This window comes from Melospiza georgiana, chromosome 4 (genome assembly GCF_028018845.1).
Source record: "Melospiza georgiana isolate bMelGeo1 chromosome 4, bMelGeo1.pri, whole genome shotgun sequence".
Lineage (NCBI taxonomy): Eukaryota > Metazoa > Chordata > Aves > Passeriformes > Passerellidae > Melospiza > Melospiza georgiana.
The window spans coordinates 45944046-45968319 of record NC_080433.1 but is presented as its reverse complement, the minus strand read 5'-3'; the positions used below and the strand labels follow the sequence as shown (position 1 = coordinate 45968319).

General features: G+C 39.9%; 1 protein-coding gene across 1 annotated transcript; it reads right to left on the bottom strand.

The window, feature by feature from the left end:
- Positions 1–3944: 3944 nt before the first annotated feature.
- On the bottom strand, positions 3945–20867 carry TSPAN8 (tetraspanin 8). Its single transcript, XM_058023668.1, has 8 exons — positions 20808–20867; positions 15349–15408; positions 12658–12780; positions 11947–12021; positions 11754–11861; positions 9932–10075; positions 6532–6615; positions 3945–3998 (listed from the first exon to the last, which is right to left on the bottom strand). Exons 1-8 carry the CDS (start codon positions 20865–20867, stop codon positions 3945–3947), a joined length of 708 nt encoding a protein of 235 aa, XP_057879651.1.
- Positions 20868–24274: the final 3407 nt, after the last annotated feature.

The window sequence follows — 24274 nt, the reverse complement described above, 5'->3', positions numbered from 1 at the left end:
TCATATTTTGCCATAAATTATGACATTTTTCTTTTTCTATTTGGGCTGCATTTCCCCACAAATAAAATCCTTTCTGAGAAAAATATGTTCTCTCCTCCAAATCCCTTAAATGATGTAACAAATTCTTATTTGGAGAAATTTTGGCCCAGGTATGATGTCTTATCTGTTGCCATTAAATAGATGTTTGGTTAACACCAGTGTGTTTTAAATAGACTTGGTTTTAAGGTGGAAGTTAGCTTCACTGGCAAAGACAGGGACACATTGTCTTTCTTCCTACCACTCTTTTTTTATTCCATTTGAGACTATAATGATAAATGCTTTATCTCCCTTTGATATTTTAAAGAACTAAGGCCTTGAACATGTGTCTTTCCTCTGTATGTTCTATTTTATTGGGTAACACTGAGATGAACATAACCTTGCATGAGATGGTTGTGAAAAACCAAAAACAACCTACCCCAACACCCCACAAAAGAAAACCCTTATGGTTTTATTGTTCTGTCAAGGATTTATTGTCAAATTCCATTTCAGCAATTCCAGACATCAGGATTAAAAAGTGGTTTTGGGCTCAGAAGTGTCCCATTGCTATTTTGAGTCAACAGCTAACCATAAATGCTCTTTGATAAGAATACAGAGGGGAATTCATGAAGGAATGGTGCTGGGATCTCTGTTACAACATTGTGCAGACCAGATGAATCTTATCCTACCAGCCTAGAGAGCAGGCAGGGCTCATTTCCTAGCAGGCTGGATTATGACTGAGCAAAAATGTCAATGAATCAATGAATAATCAATTCACCTTCATGGAATTTTATACTAATGCTCTTTCCTGACTGATCAGTGATTCTAAAGTTCTCAACAAGTTCAGTATTGCGGGGTGGGATTCATTGCCTTCAATTCCACCTATTTGCAATGAAAATCACTCTCCTTATCTCTTTGGACATTTATTTTAGAATCAGATGGCTCAAATCCTAGATGTGTTTTTTCTCATTGTTGATTACAGGGAGAGTTCAAACTCCTAGCTCAGATATGGCAGTGGGGATGGACTTGATGGTCGTTAAAGGTACCTTCCAATCCGAACCATTTCACAATTCTAAGATACAAATTTCTACTCTGTAGTTTGGCAAATGGCCAAATGAATCTTATCCAGAGAGATTTCTTTTTGTTTCATGATTAGCATTTTGCTGCTACCATTGAAAGAATGAAGTAGAAAAACTCAGGAAACGACAGAACATCAGAAGAAAGTAAATTTTGCAACATCAAAGGCAATGGGCATGTTTTCGTGGCAAACCCACTTCACCAGCAAGCTGATAATATGCCATTTACTTCATTGGCTCAATCCCATTTTAACAGTCATGGTAGCACGTAATCATTGTGCTTTACTTTTATTCCTTAGAGCTTTACATAATAGAGACAGATTGCATAAATCAACAGAGTAACTGTTCACCTTAGCTCTAGATAAAACTCCTGTGTCAACATTCCTTCCTGAAGACAAAATTTTGATGCTGATTTTAATAATAACAGTTTCAACTCTTTTAACAAAAAGTCTAATGTATCATACATCATTATTTTGATGCAAGCAAAGATTATTTTGAGGATTATATCCAATACCAGGCAGTAGACAACCAAAATTTAGATGTATTAGAGCTTGGTTTTACACATCTGGATCCCCAGAGCAGCCTGCAGAACCAGACTGGTGTCTGAGTCAGCGCACATTGTCAGTCTCATCTCAATGCTCGTTACAAATTCATGCCAGTATTACTCAAGTTTACTGCTGCGTGAAGTTGACTCCTCCTGGCAGCAAGGATGAGCTATAATTTCTCCATCATGTCCATCCATTAGCCTCAAGACCCCTTTCTATGGGAGTCCCTCTTGTCTTTCACTCAAATAGGAGAACAGCCCTTTTAATGGGAAGGAGGAGGAAAAAGAGAAAGGTGCAATTCTTTCTTCATGTTGTCCTTATATTCCAAATATTTTTCTGTAGTGATAATCCAGGACTCCCGTTGCCATGCCATGATCTGGGTGATTCAGGTTCAGCTCCCAGGACTTCAGATCACGGATAAGATATGCACAGAAAAAAACACTCTGGGGAGGAGGAGGAACTAGAAGCCAGCGTTTCTTTTTCCAGTTAGTACAGCTGGGTTATGGAGTCATGGTTCTTCTCTGGTCCAACAAAGTTTGAATTCTTCTGGCACAGCTTCTGAGGTTCAGCAGGGGGAAGGACAAGTGCCAGAACTGTCTGGTAGCTAGATGACTTTCCTGGGAGACACATGTATTACTGAAAGCAGCATCACTTCTTGGCCTAATGCTCTGGGTGCTGGAGAAGGATGGTGGATGGGACAGAAATTTCCTCTGGTTCAGTTTAAAAAAAACCTCATTGCTGCAGATGAATTTTACCTGAACCCAGTACTGCTAAAGTAAGACATGGACAAAGATCTCTGCTCAAGGGAAGCTTTTAATGCATTTGTAAGCAAATTGCATTGCTTTGTCAAGATGGGAGCAGTCAAGGTGTGCTTTGAGACAGTTGAGGGCACTCAAGGGGTCTTTAAGAAGAGGAGCATGAAACGTGGTTATCTCTTAAGAGTAACTGTGTGAGGTGTTTAAAGTTGCTTTTATGAAGATGGGGTCCAGTGGAGCTGGATAAATCAGCTAATCCCTACACACAGCAGGGAAGCCATCAGCCTGCTGTATAAAACCCCTGCAGGTCCCTATAGGCATCATTAGACACCCTCATACCTTAAAAATCTTGTCCTTGATACCATTTGTATTAGAGGGAAACCTAGGCCAGCAGGTCCCCAGGGCTTGGGACCAGATGGGGTTCCACTGGGGTGGCAAGGCAGAGCCTGGCCCATCCCTCCATCTGGGTCAGGAGTGGGGCAGTGCAGGGCACCAGGGCAGCCCCAGCCCCTGGCATCATGCACTTCCTAGGGATGGGCTGAGGCCACACCAGGATAAAGAGGCAGGCCCAGCTTGGTGGGATGCCATGACCAGGCAGGGATCTGGAGACCAGCCCTACTGTGACACTGGTGGGGCAGGGACCAACTGGCCCAGGAGGCTGATGCAGTGTCCTTGCCAAGGGCAATGCAGGGAAACTGGGGTGGCTGGGCAGGGACCATCGGGGCTGTCAGTACCTCAGGGCCCAAACACTCACATGCACTGGTCAGTCCAAAGGCAGGCAGCTTTAATGGCTGCTGCTGTGCTGCCAGCCATGCCCTGTGTTTGTCCACCCACTCGCCTTAGCTGCTCTGGGCAAAGCCCTACCTGCATGACTTCTGTCCATGCCTTGCCTCCACATGGGCTTGGATTTCACCATTGATGTTTATTTGCAAAACACATGCCACTAAATCCAGCTCATTTATGCAACCTAAGTATCATTTGGGCCCAAGAACAACCATCTCAGCCACCAAGATACTGATTTAAACATCCCTGAAAGGAAGTGCGACTTTCCTACGTGGTTCCAAGTTAGTTGCCCTTCCCACAGGTAACAAAACCCTAACTCATGACTCTCTTAATGAAAACACCCTACTCCACAAGCAGAGGTTCCCAGGGACCTGAGTTGCCTGGAGCAGTCAGCCGTTGCATGATGGTTTGCAGCTGTTTATGGTGACTCTGCTGTGGGTGGTTTAACACTCATGAGGGCACACCACGTGGTGAACTCACTCTCAACATGACATAATTGCTGTCTTCGGACAAAATAAACACCTCAGAAACACAAACAAAGATGTTTATTGCAAATAAAAAATCATATTCACATCATTAAGTCTTATGAAATATAAAGAGGTCATTTTGTAAGTTGTTAAGCATCCACGGGCACAAGAGCTGCCATTTTCATCAGAACAGCTGCCTGGGACATGCATATATTTTTCTGAATGTGGCCAGCCAAATTTCTAGCCCTCTTTCTAGAAAGATCTTGATTTGACTGGTGACATCATCCTGACATTTTCACAGTTTCATTTTCCCCCGATCTGACAGTAGAGGGTCATAGAAAACACCAAACCAAGAATCTGGAAAACAAAAATATTTCTGGTATTACTTGGTAATTCTGGAAATCAACTGATACACAATGGGAATATTTTGTTTGCAAATGTCTTGGATTTACATGCAGGCTAAATCTGCCATGCAGAAGATTTTCTCCAATGTGCCTCTTACAGAATAGAGACATTTAATGAAGTCAGTATATACCACAGGTAAGACTGCAGATAATGTGGAGAAGTTTCATTTGTTTAAAAGATGGATTCCCTCTGTGCATGAGGACCCCTGTATCTCTATGTATTTAAAAATGCAGTTGTTAGCTGTAATGGAGCAGCAATTACAGAGAAGTTCAAGAAATCTGGACAAAAATTGAGCATTTTCTTTTCTGATAAAGGTAGAGGAATGTTCACTGTGTATTTTAAGGGTTGTCTCCCTTTGAAATCTCTCTTCCACTGTCACTCTTTTCTGTGTAACCATATGTGTGAAGTGTACGTATACAAGTATACATATACATGTGTATACTGTATACAGGTATACATCCATAAACCTACCTCACTGTTTTGAGTTGCAAATGATCATGCAACAAGTATTTTATATTTATCAGTAATGCACAATAGTGAGTTCACTGAAGAAACTGTTACATGAAATAGAAAATTCAATAAAGTCACCTTCTGTGTTGGGAATAACTGGGTACAATTCCATGATGTGTGGCAGACAGCCGGTGAGCTCAGATCAGAAACCTTCCTTCTGAATTTAAAGTTAACCAGTCTGTGAAGGTGTTCCACAAAAGTGGAAAGCACCCAGCTGACACCTTTGAAACCACAAACACTGACATACTTTATTTACTTAAGGAAGAGGCACAGAAGAGCACATGTAGGACAGAGGTACAGCTAAGGCAACGGGATGGCCTCACACCTGGAATAAACTGACAAGGCTTCTCTGACGTACTATACCCACATTTGCACTTGCACCCAAATGAAACTGGGCCCTTCTTATCTATATAATTTTCACTAGTAAGGTGAGCTGAAAGCAGTAACAAGTGGCATAATGAAGCAGGCAGAGGGAAGAAGAGCACCTCTTTTTATCTGGGATTTCCTAGAGCAGAGAGGTGGTTAAGCAAGTGGCCTTTGATTTGCAATTGCTTGAGTTAATATGGAAAGGCTAAATGTTTATCAAGTGTAGATTGCTATCTGACAATTTGTGCTGAGTCTCATATTGTTTATTCATGTTGTTTTCCAATCCTTTTATGACTGGGAAAGGCAGCCAGCACAGAAAATGCCAGCTGGAGAACAGGAAAGAATGATGGCCAATGAACTAAGGGCTACTACCCACATAACTGCAATAGCTAGAGCAATATAATTTGTCTAGGGATATTATAATTTGTTTAGGGATACAGATGCAATTTTACACTTCAATTATATTTTAAGACTATTTAATATCAGTGTATTTCACCTATTTTTCCTTCAAAGTAATATGTGTGAGAGACCTGATTGCCTACATATAGCTCCTTAAATACCAGAAAGCCTGTGCTAAGTAAGAAGTTGGTGGCCTGTATACCTCCAGTGCTGCAGCTGCATAATTCCTCCCCACTTATTACTATTTTCCTGGAAACACAGTTTTGAACTGGGGCTCTTGCCCACTCTTCTGTCATGAGGAGCAATCCTCTGCCAATGATGTTAAGAAGTATTTGCTTTGAATAACAAACCGAACTTTCCACAGCAATCTTTGTCATTTCTGTTTTTCCCTCAAACATCCACTGGTGGAGAGCAAGGGTGGAGGAAAACCAAGGAGAAAGAGTGAAAAGAAAAAAAAAAGACTGAAGAAAGCATCATGATGAAATCCCCTGTTTCTTTATCATTTTCTCCTATTCAAATCAAAATCAACTAGCTGACTGGATAGCCTTACTTCTTTTCTTCCTCTCTTCAGAGAAAATCTCGCATGTTATTCTTCAGTGTATGGTGAGGAAATTAAGAGAAACAGTTCACATATTCTGTCGGTTTTTTTACACAGGAATATATGGAGCATCACATGGGTGCACTCAGGCACATTCATGCATCATCTTGGTGCTTAAAGTTTTAATGCCTCCAAATTATAATTTTGTACCAAAACTTCTTAATAATAAAAATATGTACTCTAGGGGCTAAGTTTTATTAGGACATTACTTCTCCCTCAAGAAAAGATGAGAAAGAGGAGGAAAAAATCTGTCTATTCTTCCTCATGTCTTCTGACACTGTTTACTCATGCACATCTCTGAACACAGGGCTCAGTGTCAAGACACAGCCCAGCTTCAGGACTGGCAATTTTTGTGACGAAAATCTCCCATGTGATACCCTCATACAGGCAGCAGGGTGGTCTGATCTCACCTGAAGTCTGCTGCTCAGCAGCCACATACTTTAATGAAATATGTTTATATGAATAACAGTAATGTTATAGCTAAGGTGAGAGGTGGTTTTGCCTAGTCTATTAATTGAGCAAGCCATGTGTTTTAATCCCATTCCCAATGTATTTCCAAGTAGAACATATTGCTTGTCAGCTACTAAGTGTTTTAACAGTGTACACTGGTACCTCAACAGCAGCCAGTCCAAAGGCGATCCCCATAACTATGACCAGATTGTCTCTAATTTGTTGCATAATCACTTCTCCACAGGACTGAAAAAGAAAACAAAATTATTAATTACAGGTAAGCAATATTATCCTATAGGATATAGGAATAATAGGAATATATAGGAAAATATAGGAATATATAGGAATGCATCTTCTAAAATAACTTTCAAACTCTCCCTCTCTTTCTCTTTAGCTCTGGGCTAAAAAAAGGCTATTTGAATTTACTCTGGCTTGTTGCTAATGAACACAAAACACACAGCTATGTGTACTTTATGCTCTGCAAAAGCCTTTGCCTTCCCAAGTATGAAGATTTAGTAGCTGACCATAACAAGCTCTTAAAGGAAGACATACAGCTGTAGTGCCTAATATTTGCCTTATTTTCAGTCAACAAAGAAAGAAGTGTTTGTTCTTACTTCCATTTGATAATCATTTGGTGCTAGGAAAGAGTCAATGCAGCCAGCCATGACCAGGTCTGAGAGGAAGATTTTTTCCCACCAGTGTTTGGATTTGAAACTTCAAGGTTTATTATTAGACTTGGGATTAACTAAAAATATTTGGTTATAAAACCTATCTTCTAAATTAATTTTGTCCAATGTTTGGTGGTCTTAGGCTAGAGCTGGAAGGAAGAGAGTAACCAGCATGGCTTCATGAGGGGAAAGTCCTGCCTGTTGAACTTGACTCCTTCTATGACAGGGTAGCCCACCTAATGGTCTTGGAAAGCCAATAGATGTAAAATTTTTGAACTTCAGCAAAGATTTTTGTGCTGTCTCTCGCAGTATCCTTCTGGACAAAATGTCCAGCATACGGCCATGTTATGCCTTAGGTGAGCAACTGGCTCGTGCGTCAGGCACAAGGGATTATAGTAAGTGAGGTAACATCAATCTGAGGCTGGTTAGTAGTGGGATTCTGCAGGGCTCCATCCTCAGTCCAATCCTCTTCAACACGTTCCTTAACAACTTGAATGCAGGACTCAAAGGAATACTAAGGAAGTTTGCCAGCAACACTAAACTAGGAGGAGTTGTTGACTTCCTTGAGGGAAAAGAGGCCCTAGAGATAGAGCAAAACAGAGAGATGGGCAATCACCAATCATATAAAGTTTAACAAGGTCAGGTGCCAGATTTTGAAACCCTGGTTAAGTTGGGGTTTGACTTGGAAACAAAATGCCTGAGAGCAGCCCTACAAAAAGGGACCTGGGGGTCCTGGTCCATGGCAAGTTGAACATGAGTCAGCAGTGCCCTGGCAGCCAGGAGAGCCAGCCCTGTCCTGGGGTGCATCAGGCCCAGCATCACAGCCGGGCAAGGGAGGGGACTGTCCTGTCCTGCTCTGGGATGGCTTGACCTTGAGCACTGGGGGCAGGTTTGGTCATCATAACATATGAAAGCTATAAAGCTACTAGAGATTGTCCAAAGTAGGGCCATGTGAAGGGCCTTTAGGGGAAGGCATATGAGGAGTGGCTGAGGACACTTGCTCTATTCAACCTGGAGAAGAGGAGACTGAGCAGAGACCTCATTTGGGTCTTCAGCATCCTCATGAGGGGAAGCAGAGGGGCAGGTACTGATCTCTCCACTTTCATGAACAGTGAAAGAACAGAAGGAAATATCATGAAGCTGAGTCAGGGGAGACTTAGCTTGGATATCAGGAAAATATTCTTCACCCAGAGCTTGGCTGGGCATAGGAACAGGCTCCCCAGGGCAGTGATCACAGCACCAAACCTGACAGAGTTCAAGAAGCATTTGGACAATGCTCTCATGCACATGATGTGATTCTTGGGGCTGTCATGTGCAGGGCCAGGAACTGGACTCAGTGATCCTGATGGGTCCCTTCCGACTCAGCCTATTCTATGATTGTTCAGCTGAAGTTCTGCACAGAGCCACACTCCTTTTGAATATTTGCATATGTCTGTTCTTACAGCAACTACATCTTCTCTAGGCACTGACAATCCTCCTTCTGCAAACAGGAGGGAAAGCCAAGTACCACTTAAATACATCCAAATTACATTACTGTAACAACACTACAACTGTCTTCCCTCCCAGATGTAGTTGTATTTTTTCACCATATATCCTCTCTCACAATAAACACATGGGTCTTCTAGTTCTTCTAAAAATCTCTCAGTTAAGCTGACTCATAACTGCTCTGGATTTCAAATATTTTTTCCCATATCAGAAGAGTTGGGTGTCTCTACTAGCATCTCACATCACCATGAAATGTGTGTTTATATGAGCAATATCTTGCACCTGCAGTAATTTCACAGATGGCTTCTCATGTGTCCTATGAGGGCTTGCCTGAGGCCAAAAAGACATTAAAGTCTGACCAAAAACACCCTTTTTGTATACATCTTATTTCCAGATTGGATTCTGGTATCCTCTACTTAACCAGATTGTTTCATTGCTTTAAAATAATATTTTAGTATTTGCTTCTGTGGGACTACATGGGGAGGAAATTACTGCTCAGGCAGGACCTGATTAAGGAGCTGTGCAATTAGAGAATTATACAACCAGAACGGATATTTGCTAAAATTCGCTTAGTGCTAGGTGCATACTGGCAAAATTTGCACCACCAGCGTTCTAAAACTTCAATGACTTTGTGCTATTCAATTATTTTGTGCATTTCTTTTTAAATATTTTTTGCATATCCATAGAGTCCAGATTTCCTTATAATGAGACAAACAAACTATGAAATTTGGTATTTGAGATCTCTACTATCTATGAGATGGTACCCTTCTAAGTGTACTTCCTGTTTGCCTGTATTTCCTATTTTGCCTTATTACATTAATTAAGATTTTCAAAAGGCTGTAGTTGTAAGAAATCACTCTTTGGATATTCTGCCATGAATTCCACAAAAGGAAAGGTTTCTTTCCAGCAGATCCTGCAGAATCAGTGTGGATTTTTTAATTAAAGAATTATAAAACCCCAAAGGTACTGCATTTAATGTGTTTGATTTTCAATATACCTTAGCATTTTGGAAGTCTCAAAGTCAACATGTCTACTAGCACAATGAGCCTGGATGGGAGCATAGCCTTCAGAGAGAGGAATGAGAGCCAAAGGGTAGCGGATGTGCAGCTCTGACCCAGGGTCATACCCTGGCCCCAAAGTCAATAATTTGCATCAACAGCCCACGCAGATTGCTAAGGGCCTAAACTCAAAGAGGAAGGAGCAGAGTTATGAACAGTCATTTCTTAACAGGAGCAGAGTTATGAACAGTAATTTCTTAACAGATGGCATGGGGGTAATTCTGGCTAAGAAAGAGAAAGCAAAACTTTGCCTTTTCAGAAAAATACAGAATTCCTGACCAGGCCAGTCACCAGAGATAACCTTGGGTTAAAACTTGGCTCTTTGGAAAGAGGAGTGAACATTTTTCTCACTTTTTTATAGACGAGTCTGTCACTATAGGTGGTGCAGAGGTCTGATGATGATGGCTTCTCTACTTCACAACGACAGATGTCTGTTTGTTTGTTAAAATTTTGTCCCCAGTCTTTAGGTCCATCCCTCAATCCACAACATTGGTACTGCAAGAAAGGAGTAAATGTGGAGAAGAGTTAAAAAATAGGTGATTTTCAGTTTAAAGAGAGTAGGTGAGGGAGCTGATAGGAACAACAAAAAACAAATTTTATTTCACCTTTTTCAATGTGGAAGTTGTCCCAAACTGATACATCTCAAATACCCTTTACGTTTCTATACCATGAATGTAAGTGCAAACAGTTGTTTGATTTTTTTAAAGAAGTGATAGGAGAAAAAAAGACCAGATTTTCAGTATAAGATGCTCAAAAAACATTAACATACTATAAAGCTAGTAATTATCAGTGTCACAATGGAACTAGAACACTAGGTATACTATTTTTTTTAAAAGCCTTCTTCTGTATGTTGTACTTGAAGAAGGTAAGTTGCCAGCTCCAGTAACATCCACATTTCACATCTTGAAAAGCCAGGCTGGAAATGTAAAATTCAGGCACATAAAACTCTGAAATCTATAAAAATAACCTCTTTGAATGATAGTTATCTCTTTAAATCGGAAATGGACTGAGGAGACCAGGGTTCCATTTGGGGTTTGTGAAACCTAAACCAGGTGCAGTTTCACTTCATGTTCCTCTATTTTCAAACCACTAAAGCTCAGAGGTGCAAACTTGGGTTTGAGGTCCTCCCTCTATTAAAAAGCAGCTGGAAATGTTCGCATAATTTTGTATAAAAGCAAAGGCTGTGGGACATAATACAGCAGTCCTGTTACATTTAAAAATTAATGCAGTAATTAGGGGATTTTTCATTTTGCTCATCTCTCCAGAGGGCTTATTATATCAGAAGAAATAAACTGTCTCAGAAGCAAAGGACAAGGCTGAAGATGGAATGGGGAAGGAGAAGTGGAAGTAACATAAGAGACCTAAATATTGGTCCTTGTTTGGTTTTCTTTCATACAGCAGTCTTTAAAAACATAAAAATTAACTTTATATCAATCCATAAAAGCAATCACCCATTAGGGACTAAAAAACCAGAGCAGCAGGCATTCTGTCAATGCACAGACCCAGCTGCCTGTGGGAGGGGAGGGGTGTGTGATGTCAATGTCATCCATGAGATTCCAGGGCGTTCTCTGTGAGATACCCAGGAGCAAGCTCACACTAAGCATCTGCCATCTGGGGTCTTGCAGGATGGGGGCACCAGGAAAAGGGCAAACACAATAAAAATAAACTTCTCATCCTATTTCCTTCCCTCTTCTAACACAGTAGTGTGGCATTTAATGACTTCAAAGCAGTAGGATATTCCAAATTAAATACACTCCTGATGTTTTCCTAACCCCCGGGGTAAAGTTTCCTGAAAAGTACTGGAGAGTTCTTATTTGGAATATGGTGAAAGATCAACATTCCTTCAGAAGGGAAAGCTGTAAGAAAGGGCCGTGCAGTCCTCTCCCAAAAGAGTTTACCTAACTGTTGGTCTTACTTGCATGTTGTGTGTCCTTGCTTCATTGCTCTTATAGGCAGCACTATTGCACAAAGAAATCATCAAGGAAGACCCTGTGCTATCAAGAGAACAGAAGTCCCTTCTGTGGTGTTTCATCTTGCCTTTAAGTCAGACCCTTTCCCACCCCAGGGAACGAAATTCAAACCTGCAGCAGAGTAGTCATAAAATGGAGCAAAGACAGATACCAAAGATGAGACAAATAGCAACAATCCCTTCGTTTTGTTACTGCTTAATTACCATTTTCTCCAGCTTCTGGAACTCTTCCTGATACTCTTTATATTCTCCTGTAGTACTTTGCAGTGCACTTACACCTTCGCTCAGAGTAAGGTTAAAGGTTGCTTCAACCTGCAAGTTAAAATATATTACTAATTTTTTGAGAAGAAATAAAACTATATGAAGATACCAATGAAAATATAGAATAATACTGTACCTGAGGTTTGTACACTGCTCCTAAAACACCTGCTGTCACCTGAAGAATCAGTATCAGAAGCAGTGCAATAAAAAACTGGGGAAAAACAAAAGGAGTAGAAAACTGTATTACTTCTGACCAAGGTGATATAATTTCTTTTAAGTTAATATTTATCTTTCAGGTGCTTGACTAACCATGTAGGTAGAATTATTTTCCAGTCAGAGCTGCTCCAACTATTTCTTCTTTGATTATAAGAAAAACTGGTGCTCAAGACAGAGTACCAGTGATCAGAACAGCTGGGGATCAAAACAAGGCACACACCAGAGCAGTGTCATGGTAACAGTGTGTAGGTGAGAGTTGGGCAGAAGGACAGGGAGGACATTCCAGGTGAACCAGCAAAGAAAGGGCTGGGAATTTAGAATATTAAGTAGAATAGGTAATGGGTGAAATCTGATGGAGGGAACTTTGATGATGGCTGGATTGGAAAAAAGCTAGTGAGTAACATGCTCAAGTCTCTCTGGACCCTGTCTTTTTGCTGATGAGACCAACCACAATTTTTACCACAACAGAATTTAGAAGGGGCCCAAACTCAAGGCGAGCAAAGAAAACACAGGATTATAGTCATGCTTTTGGTTAAATTAAAAGATGCTCATTTGCTGCTACTTGCAAAGACTCCATCCATCATATGCAGCTGTGGCCTGTTAAAGGCAGAGAGATGTTTTTCCTTCCTACCAGCATCAGCATGCACCGGCTCTCCTTGACAGCGCCGCAGCACCCGAGGAACCCCAGGATCATGATGATGGCACCTACGGCTATCAGGAGATTAGCTCCTCCAAGCAGGCTGCTGTCTACCCCCTGGAAAGAGAGACGAAAAACAACCTTTCAGCTGCAAGAAGGTCCTCCTAAAAGCATCTGTATTCCCCAAAACAAGATAATTATTTTGTAACTGATAAATATACTGAGTAGCAACTATGGAGAAATTGTGATCCACAAATAAACTAAGCTCTAATGCTCCCTTCACAAATGTTGTGGTGGAGAACTTTATAATATCTGGTTTTTCACAACCTTTGTTTCTGCAGAAGATGAAAACCAACTTTACAGAGTAATTCAATAAATATAGATCTTCTGTCTTTAAAGTGGCTTTTTAGTTGGTTTTCAGTCAATGAATCTTTGCTTTGTACTGGAAGTAGGAGACTTGATTACCTCAAAACCTCTCCTACATTAACCGAATGTTAAAGAAAAAAATCTCTGTTTGTCATTAGGAGACCAGGAACATGCTCTATGACTGTTCCTGAGAGAACACTTCTCAGAGTGATGCTGCATATATTTGAGAAATAGTTAGATGTATTTTCCAAGACAGATTTTTTTCCTTTCTTTTTTTGTTTTCTCCCAGGCTTGATCTCTAATATTATCCTCAGAGATGAGAACTTTATTTTGATGTGTGGGGCATTCAACCAAACAATTCATATACCTCAATATTATTAAATATCAAATTATTCAGTTCCCACAGGACTAACTAAGGCCAAAGGCCTAAAGAGAGAAAAATGTTCAAAGAATATTTTCCAGTGATACTGGTGCCAAGATTAGCAAAAATGTCTGGAAGTTGTCACATTTATCTTCTGATGGAAATTGCAAAGGTATATAGACAAGCATAATTTGAAGAATGTGTTGTTCTTTCCCTTTCCAAGTTGGACTGAACCTGCTGTTATTTATTCTTAGAAAGCTCTATTCATCTACAGCCAAATCCTTATGGTCTGCTCAATTATTACTGAGGCGAAACATACATTGGTTTTGAATGGGAACTTTGCATGCCTGGAGGTAAAATGTGAGAAAATGCTTTCAATTTTGGTCCTGGCTCTTAATTCATAGGTTTTTGGAGAATACTAAGTGTTGCTTCAGGAAAGCAATTTGACACACATTTAAATATTCTTTTCTGAACAGGAAATCTCTTAAAAAATAAGATTTGGTAGTGGTTTTGGTTTTCCAAACTCCATTGCATCATTTGAGCCCTCATACCAGAGACTGTTCAGCGTTAAGTATGGCAGTTTTAGCTTTTAGTAAAATGTTGATTGAAGAGTGAAAGCTGTGATTCTTCCTCTTCCAGAGAAGAGAATGGCAGAGCTCTCCACCCTGACCTGTTTACCCAATGACACGGTGTCATCTTGAACCAAGTTCTCTTGCATCCATGCTCTGCCAGACATGAGACACCTGGGACTGGCTAAGGGTAAAGTGCCATCAGCCAAATGGCAGGGAATGTACAAAGCTATCTCTTACCTTGACCATATTTTTATTTCCAGGTGGGAAAATAAAAATATGGTTTAAAGTTGTTTTCATAACTGACAGACTATGCTAGAGCAACAGGGGAGTCATCTGAAGAATTGCAATGTAATCTACACAAAAGGCTCAATCTGAAAGCTGAAAAAAATATGCTTCTGTGTGACACCTGGTTATTTTTCACTTCTCTAACCAAGAAGTCTTTTTAGAAATAGAAGAATGCAAATTAAGCTTTCAAATTAATTTGCATTTCTATGTCCCAAATTTATTTGAAAGAAGGTACTGCTTAAACCTTAGAGTCAGTGCCAATAGTACTCACTGGGCAAAAGGGTCCACAGGACCATGGGGTCTTTGAAGGACAGGACCAACCTCTGCTGCATGTCTGCAGGACTGAGAGCTCCTCAAAACTCTATTTTCCCTAGCTTTGCAGAAAATAAAAGTAATAATATCTGAAATAATTTAATAACCCATACAAAAAATCCATGAGGGCAACTCAGGGTCTTTTTTCTACCCTCCAGGAGGAGTTTTAGGACATTGTAATCCTAGATTCTTGGGTGTTTAAAACTCTTTATATGTAAATATGAGAAGAAAAGGATAAGGTGTTTTTAAAGAGCTATTGAAAATTGAACGGAAAACTCCTTTCTCCCTTTCAAAGTTTCAGTTACTGGGGAAATGAGAATTGTGTTATTGAACATAGTGAGAAAGATAAAATTATTCCCCATAAACATAAGGAGTAACCCTAGGAATAGACATGACTATGCTATTCTAATGGGGAAAAACATGGAAAAGACTATGAGCTGCATATCTCCACATTATTCTAACACCAAAATCATTAACAAAAGCATAATTATTTTTCACTAGAGGTGAGAGACACATTTTCAAACAGAAATCTGTGTGCATCTGCAGGAAACTACATAATAACACTGGCAGCTACTTCTCATAGTCACGTATCCCTGCTTGCATCGATCCCTTTATCTGAATACCTGCACCGTGATGTTTTATCTTAACGTCGTAAAATGCATTCCTCTTCACCCACACAAACCACCTCAACAAAAACATTGAAAATTTGTGGAAATGAAGATGGGAAATTAAAGTATATGCAGTAGTTTTCATATTTCACATGGTGCTGTTATGGCTGCATGCATTTACCTGCTGAGCACTGGTAACACGTATCCATATAGAGAATCCCAAAATAATGCAACCACACACCTGTGGGAGAAAATAAAGACAAGTTAGAAAGGTCAGCAACTTTTTTACTAACATTCAGTATCCAAATTGCACCATATGCTGTCCAAACTTCTGAAATCACTTGTTTGGCAAAGCAAAAGAAACATGAATTCCTGGAGCAGAGAATATTGATTCATTTCCAGGAAAATTCGTAAGTGTAGTTAAATCTTCAGGTATGCACCAAATCCCTGATGTTTCCACCCCAGAGGACTAAGCATTTACATGATGATTTATACATGTGTTTGGGAAGCACACAGAAATTCCGTCAGATGAGAGAGAAATATAAATTGCTATTGTATCTATAAAATGTGTCTGTAAAGAATGTTGTTTCTTGAATAATGGAAACACAAGATTTGATAAGGGATGTTTGCCTATCTGCTGTTTCTAGCCTTATTCAGGACACATATCTGGAGACATTCTCCATGGTAACCCTAACAGGAAAAGTTCTAAATAAATTCTTTTTGCTGTTTCAAATGCAGCAATCCAATCCTTAGAACAGGTCTCATAAAAGGCCTAGAGTATATGTTCCCATTATAATTTTACAGAAAACAAACAAGTACAACTTGAACTTGTACATGTGAATGTTTGACCAGCATGACTTTCCTTAAGATGTTGAAGCCAGGGAAGATGAATCACAGGTCCAGATACATTCCTTCATTTCTAGTGGTGTTCTTATTTCATCGATCATTGAGGTACTGTTCCCCTGTGTGCCAGTCACTCTATTCCTAACCTTGTTGTTGATTAATCTCACACAGAATTTCTCTTTATTAACTGTTGGACATAGGTAACCAAGAGGCTACTCAGGTGTGAGGATTGTGCCTTCTGAGATGACTGGTAAGAGAGAGACCTCACTGAGGACCAGGGACTAGCAAGATTTATAATTATCTCCATGTGCCGCTAATACTCAAGTCATAAATGGCCCTGAAATGTTGTTATGAATTTCCCTTGAAGAGTGGGACTACTGAAATTAAAATAGTTCTTTTTTACGTGGTTTAGATATTTTTTCTTTAAAAAAACTTTCCCCACAGAAGTTTTCATATAATATTCAGTATCAAAGACATTAATGACCTCAGCAGATCATTGAATATGGAATAGGGCCAGCACTCAGACATGGGTACCACACATTTTCCTGCTCTAAGTAAAGCTCCTATAAGTACATTTTAAACATGAAAAATAAAGTTGTACAATCAATGACAGCTATAACATGTTATCAAATTTAGCTAGAACTTCCCACTGAAACCTTCTGAATCCTGCTGAATTTGCCTAGAAACTGATGGTATATCATATGATTGTACATTTCAGTCTTGTTCAGCAGCACTGTGTGTGTGATGTGGTTATTCACTAGATAACGTGGGCTTGCTAATGTGAAAGTTTCCACTGAAGCATCTATTGCTACAAATCCAAAGAGAGTTTTTTTGTTACATAGGACCTCCCATTACAATACAGCAGAGTAATAGAAGCAAATTTAGCTAAATGTACAGGAACACATCAATCAAATGGGAATACTACAATATTTTCTCAATGTAAAAATAGAAATGCTGTTTATAAATTAAAAATTTAGTAAGATGTGTACATATTTTAATTTTTAAAATAGAGTTGGTTTAGGTTGATAAAAAAATGCTACATTTCAGTAAAATCATAATTGTTTGTTTCTAGTTATTTTCATAATATGCAAAGTGTACAAAAACACATAAAGAAAAGTTTTGAAATAGCAAATAAAAATGGCCTGTTCCCAAGGAGTCCAAGTTGAACATATCAAGTTTGCTGCAATACTCCATCTTAAAGTATTCTTAAAATAAAGTTTCAATTCAATAAACTTTCATTCCAGGAAATTTCATTTTTATTGAACTGCTAGTGTTTTCTGATGGAATAAAATTAGCTTCTTTAAAAATGTCTTCACCCATTTTCCCAAAATTAGATGGCTATCTTATTTTTGCCACAATCCTTGATAAAGGATCAGTGATCTTATCTCAGTCTCATAAACTGAGCAGCAAGAATACTGCTGGGTCTCACATTTGGTTGGTCCTTCTCAAGCTTTCAAATTTGGTGTGAGAAGGAAATACAGCTCAGTTGGTTAAATCAATACTACCTCAGATGAGCCTGACATAGTGCTGAACAAACAGTATATTAAGACTCTGCAATTCTCACACAAACAAATACCAAATTTGTGGGGAATTTCCTCCACTGGCACACCCTTTTCAAACAGTAAGTTCGAGTGTATCAGGAGGAGCTTTTGCAACAACAGAAGGTTGCTTTTGTTAAAGAAAATATTTGACTGGCATATTTCCTTGAGACACCTGAAATGACAATTCTAGGCAGGTCCTGCAGAGAATGTGGCCTCTGGCTCAACAAACCTGCTAAGCTTGTCTTGCTACTTCAGGGACTGAGATGTTCACATTAAGGTTCAGGGAAAGGGCCACTTGGTAGATGGGACTGCAAGTCTGGTATTAACAGCTGATCAAAGATCTCTGTCACCAACCACGTTGCTTCAAACAAGCATCAGACGTCAGTATTCAGTGAAAAAAATAGCTAATCCTCCAATTTTGCATGATGTGGAGGAGTAGAAGTTGGCGCAATGAGGACAACAGGTGAGACTGGATATCCTGCAAACTCCAAAGTAGGGAAAGCAGAAAAATCTGACATGTGTTAGGTTTAATGCACAAAACTGACAAGGATTAATTTAAGGACTGTTAGAAACTCCATATATTTTCTAACAGTCCATGTAGGCACCCAGGTCCCAAGCATAGATCTTCAAAAACCAGTCTGCTGTTCTTCACCTAACTGGGAAGATGAAAAGCTCTATTTGTGTGCTGGAACCCAGCATGGGGCTGATGGGCATGAAGATGCCCAGGGGACACACATCATGTAGTGAAGCCATCCATAGTCAATTTCCAGAGCTATCTTGGACTGTTCCAGGGCTTACACACTTAGTGTGATGCTACATGACCTGCTTAGAAAATGTCATCAGAAGCCTAGAAAGTTCGTTCCTGAGTCTTTTAAGAGAGGACACTCCCTGAGAGATTGCAAAGGGTGTAAAATGAGAACACCAGGTAAATACGCAACAGTCGTTCTTATCTCTTTAGGTTAAAGTCACCTTCATTTCCCAGTATCAGTAATTTTCCACTTCTCAATTGTCTTAGTATTAGAGAGAGCAGCTGTGGAATGAGTGGCTGTAAAGTTATCTCTGTTCCCTCAACCTTACTGTTACAGTTTAGTGATTTCCATGAATTAGAGACAGGAATGTGAACCAAAAAGTTCTGTTTCATTATATTTCTGTCCGGCCATACTGTTCTTCCCTATCTTGATCAGGCTAAACTAAACATCTGCCTAAAAATAATTAACTATAGCTGCATTCCTGTCCTTCTCTGTTTCATTCTTCCCTCTCTTAATAGTGCTAAACACCTTCCCTAAAACAGTTAACTACAGTTGCATTCCTGTCCTTCTCTGTTCCATTGAGGCAGGCACATGCACAGTGAATGCTCTCAGCATTTCCTTCCTTAGAATACATTATGGGTTTTTCAACTTTGCTGTAAAGAAAGGAGGAAGTTTGTTTCACAGACTCCCCCAGGATCCTACCCCTTTTTTTTCCCTAGGAAATTCGTACTGTCACTGGAGGCACAGGACATTAGTCCAATGTTCATTCTAGAAGTAGTTTGGAGCTTTCCTAATTCTAGTCTAGGACATTTGTCCGTGTTTTAGCTCACAGTAAACACAGAAGAATGTGAACAGGTGTGCTGGTTTTGGCTGAGGTAACTTTCTTCACAGTGGCTGGTATAGGGCTGTGTTTTGGATTTGTGCTGAGCACAGGGTTGATAATATAGAGAAGTGTCTGCTATTGCTGAGCAGGGCTTACATCAAGTTTTCTTTCTCCTTTCATACTGCTACTTTGGAGAGGAGACTGAGGGTGCATGGGAGGTTGGGAGGAGACACAGCCAGGGTAGGTGACCCCAGCTGACCAAAGGGATGTTCCAGACCATTTGACATCATGTTCAGTAGATAAAGCTGGAAGAAAGATGGAGAAAGGACATTTGGAGTCATAGAATTTGTGTTCACAAGTAAACACTTCACATAATATGGATCTGCCCCCATGGAGATAGCTGAATACCTGCCTGCCCATGTGAAGCAGGAAATTAACTATTTGTTTTGTTTTGTTTCCATTAATGGCTTTTGCTTTCCCTATTAAACTGTCTATATGTAAACTCAAGAATTTTCCAGCTTTTATGCCTTCAATTCTCTCTCCAATCCTGCTGGTGGGGGAGTGAGTGAGTTTCTGTGTGGTACTTGGTTGCTGGTGGGGGTCAAACCACAAAAACAGGAAAAAACTTCCTGAGGAACAGGAAGTCAAATTCAGAAACTTACAGATTCCTGTAAATACTGTTGCATAAAAACTTCAACACAAATGTCAAAAATCTTCAATCTGCCTTCATTAAACTGAAGGAAGGAACTGGAGGAGACAGTCCAAACCATCACTGGTCTGTCAGGAATTTCTTTGTGAGGTCCATAAGTAATCAAAGAATTTGGGCTAGCCACAAATTTTCCAAGGCTACTGTTAGTGGTCCCTTTTGAATGGTATCACCCTTTACACTTGAAAATAATCCCTCGAGGCAAAGCCCATAATATGTCTAGGAGTTCCACTTCTGGTTTCAGTGAACCCCTGGTGAACCTGACAAAGCTCTGTCAGGAAATCTGACTGTGAGGCTGAACCATGACAGAAGTGTTCTTTAACTCAAACCTTTCCAGAGCTTTCAAGATCTGAAATTCTTGCAACCCAGCTGAGATGTGGTGAGCAGACAAATGCAGTTTAAATAACACCTAGAAACCTGCCTGCTGTGCTGTGCTGTATCAGCCTTGGTACAGCTGTGGCAGTACTGCCAGCACACACATTCTTAGAAACATTTACTGCCCGCCATCAGAAACTAATTATGCACTAAATGTAAAGCAAAGAACCACAAAGAAGGCTATGAAAACTATTTATCAATTAGGAGGCTAAAAATTCAAGTAAGTTTTCCATATTTTCTATTGCAACTGCATTTTCAGGATCTTGCATGCAAACAACAATAAAAGGAAAACAACTGTGCATTGTTATTGTAGAGTCTGTTATCTTCTGACTGAGATGAGTGATGTCCCTCATCATGAGGGGCACAAGATGAACAGGGAGACACATTTGTAGCTTGTCTACTTTTAAATGCAGAGGTAAAGGTGTTTAGATGGAAAAAGACAAAGGGAAGGCAAAAGTTAAATATATTCTCCCCTCCCTGATTTAGAATCATACTCTGGTTCCACTTATGCTCTATTTTCTATACAATTTCTCTAACTGCAGCATTCAGATAATGGGGAACACATTTCCTACATCATTAATAACAGTTTAAACACTAACTTACCCAAAAGAAAAAGTTGAAGATGAACATGGAGTACTTCAAGCATTTGCTTACACCCGCCATTTTCAACCAGCTGAGATGAAAACAAGTGCTGCAAAAGAAGCTTTCCTAAGAGTTTGACCTCGATATAAAAGTTGTTCTTGTGTCTTCAGAAAACTTCTCAAAGCACGTCAAATACACCGTGCTCTGCTCCTGAAAGCAAATGTTACAACCAAGTCATCCACATTTGCTTAAATAGTTGCTTTATCACAGGTAAATATTAACCAAGCATTAGGGAACACTACCAGTTGTTACCACCAAGTCTCCAGGTTCTTACTGTGTCTTGTGATTTGTACTTCTCTTTAATAATCCTATGACTTGTCCTACGCCTCAAAAGTAAATAATGAAGCAGAAGTTAGTTTTGAGAGGTGAGCATAAAAATATTTCACAGACCTGCTTTTAAGAGGAAGTTGAGATGATTGCATTTCTCAATCCTTTACTTTGCAGGGTTCACTCTTTCACTGACTAATGTTTACTGCCAGCATTCATTCAGTTGTGTTCACACTTCCACTTCAGATGTTCAACCAGCGTGAAGGGATGAGTCTGCTTTATCCCAGGAAAGGAAGGATAAGGAATCTGCCAACATTTTCTCCCTCTGAATATCTGCTTCAGATCCTTTTCCTCTTCCCCAGCAAGTCATGACCCCAGGAACCTGAGCATTGTGGTGCACAAAAGTCCCACTGTGCAGGTTTCCAGAAGCATTTTGAACCCCAGCACAGCAGCCCTAGTTCTGGCACTAGGTGCAGGATCCCTCTCAGCAACAGGAGCTAGACTCATTCCAGTAACCAAGGCAGAAAGCCTATTTCATTGGGTTTGGGCTTTTTCTTGTTTGTTTTCTTCTGTGTCCCTCCAACTAAGAATCCTGAGGCAAAAAAAGAGGTATTTTTGCTGTTTTTTCTATCAGCCTATCTTCTGAAGAAGCCCAATACAGCAGTGCTTGTAGAAACAAGAGTCAGACATAGGTTTCTCTGAGTTTGTCATTAACAAAAAGAAGGCTTAATTTTGAGGGTGAACACAGTGTGAGAGATTGAGGGAACATTGATCTGAATTGATTTATGAAGTCCACTTGGCCCAAATCCAGTTTTCAGTCTTCAATGTCAATTCCTGTTCCTCATTTCCAGTCTCTGTATTTGAAAAAAAGGGAAAGTGTAGTATATAACACACTTATAGATGGTGACAAAAAGATGTAAATTAGAATCTGGCTTTTGTAGGATCCACAAAAACAACCCCACAAGTACTCTACATCTAAAACAACTCCCTCCAGCTGCTCTCTTACCTAGCTTTCCCATTTTCAGGAGTGTATCTGTACCTGTCTCAGACTTCCTGTGCTCCTTTCTGAGGTAATAGTCTTTGTTATAGCTCTAGGATATCAACCAACTGACTACCTTATTTCAAATATTCACCCTAAATCTGAAAATGTTCCTAAAAGTAATTGCACTCATGAAATACAGATCTTGTAAGGACTGGGAGAAACAACTGTGTGGTATGGTTTCCATCTAACATGCTCCACAAGGAAGTAAATTGAGAAATGTGGGTGTCTTTATGGAGGGATGCCATAGCCACAGATGAATCATGAGAAAAGTTTAAACAGTCATATAAAAATGTATGAAAAGGACCATTAAGGGTAGTAAGGGAATTACAGATGATACAGGATTTGAACAGATAAGTCTGCAATCAGACCATACAATTGCAGAAAAGTTTTTTATAGTGGAGTTTGGAAATTGCACAATGTTTCAAAAACGACCCTGCTGTAAATCTTCACACAGAGTAGACGCTGATTAGGGAAGGCTTGAGCCATAGCACTGCTGTCTATGAGATGCTTAGCCCAGGCATTCAGTCAGACATGAGGGAAAATGTGCTGAGGAAACAATAATCTAGGAGGCAAGCATGAGCATTCACACTGGCTCTTCAAAACAGGACAGTGTGCAAGGACCTTTGACACGCCCAGAACTTCTGCTGTTTTCTTGGGTTTGCTTTTGGTGAGTTTTGGGGAGGTCTCTTGGCACAGGTTGGGGTTTTGGGGATTTTTAGGGGGTTTTGGAGATTTGGGGTTTTTTTTAATAAGCCTAGTGAACATAACCACAAGCAAGTTCTAGTAAGATCCCAGCTTACAACATGCTAAATTACAGCTGCTGAACAGAAACTCAGTATCTGACTTTGCTACAATTCCTACATGTTTCATATCTATATTTAATTGCATCTAAAGCAAAAACATGCAATCTAAATTTAGAAACAAACAAGCAGTTTCCAATAAGTGACAGATTTTCAGCTTAAATCTTCCATATGTTTGCCTAGTTCTTATTTCCTGGCTACACAGTGTTTTTTATGCCTTGGAGAAGGAAAAGGCTACAATTATGGCACAGATTTTGTTCTTAGTTGCACCTACAAGTATGAAGGTCATGCAGATAATTGCAGAGGCTTATAAATCACAGGAATGGCATGAGAAATATTGCTGCTATTTGTCTGCATATAAAATTGCTCCCACTACCCCTCCACTAACTGTTTAGATAATCAGCTATACCCTACCAATAAAGCCTAAGCCACAAACTACTCAAAAGGTTTTCTCAACAAAGAATTTGTGAAAATCCATTTAGTTACTGCTCCTCTACAGACTAGAAGAGGAGGGTTTTCAGTGCAGAGCCTGAGTGCAGCATGGGGTGAGAGCCTGTGACACAAAACACACAGCTCCCACCACAACAGGGGAGCTCTGACAACACGCTCACACAAAATACTGGAGAGACATATTTTAGCCAAAAAGAGAATAAGCCAGTATTTCTGTAATGAACCTGGAGTAAAGCATCCCCCCTTTAAAACATCCCAAGCAGCTACAGTTGATTTTACAGTTTTTATCTTCCTTCACCTCTGAGCCTTCCTCACTCTGAGTCTTTTGTCATCTTGTTTTACAAACTCCCTTTTCTCTTGTGAGGTGCCTCCACAAGCTCAGGCTGTGACCAAAGCCCCATATCAGATGATTCACTGCACAACTAGTCACACATTCAGGTTCAGACCTGAAAAATTGATTTGTCCTGGGTAACAATGAAGTCCTTGAACGGTGGGGTGTGAATAGTGGAGAATAAAAGGGATATTTACCATTTCAGTGATAAATACACAGCAGAGAAGATGGGTAAGAACCATATTCAGAGTGGAGGCTGAAGCTTCAAAGAGATCAGTAGATCTCAGAATCAGAAGATTCAGCTTATATAAGGCATGCAGAGATGGATTTCAGGCTGTCACTGCATTTGTCTTTCAGCCAAAGGGATTCTTGACCTCTTGCAAACTCTTGTTGCTCTGAGGTCTCAATACAAGTGTCTGTATTTCCTAATTAAACTCTTGTCTAAAAAAAGTGCAAATTACAAGCGCTTTCTCCTGCTTTCACAGTAAATTGTTTACTCATAATGCCAGGTGAAACAAATGTTGAGTGGCGTTAGCCC

Bases quoted from the DNA above. Each gene is read 5' to 3' on its own strand.
- TSPAN8 (XM_058023668.1), bottom strand. From the start codon at position 20,867: ATGGCGGGTGTAAGCAAATGCTTGAAGTACTCCATGTTCATCTTCAAC. The intron at 12,781-15,348 runs GTAAATGCATGC...CTCTCTTTCCAG, and splicing joins GTGTTACCAGTGCTCAGCAG to GGGGTAGACAGCAGCCTGCT. The intron at 6,616-9,931 runs GTGAGAAAAATG...TTTCTTTTTCAG, and splicing joins ACAGACTCGTCTATAAAAAA to TCCTGTGGAGAAGTGATTAT.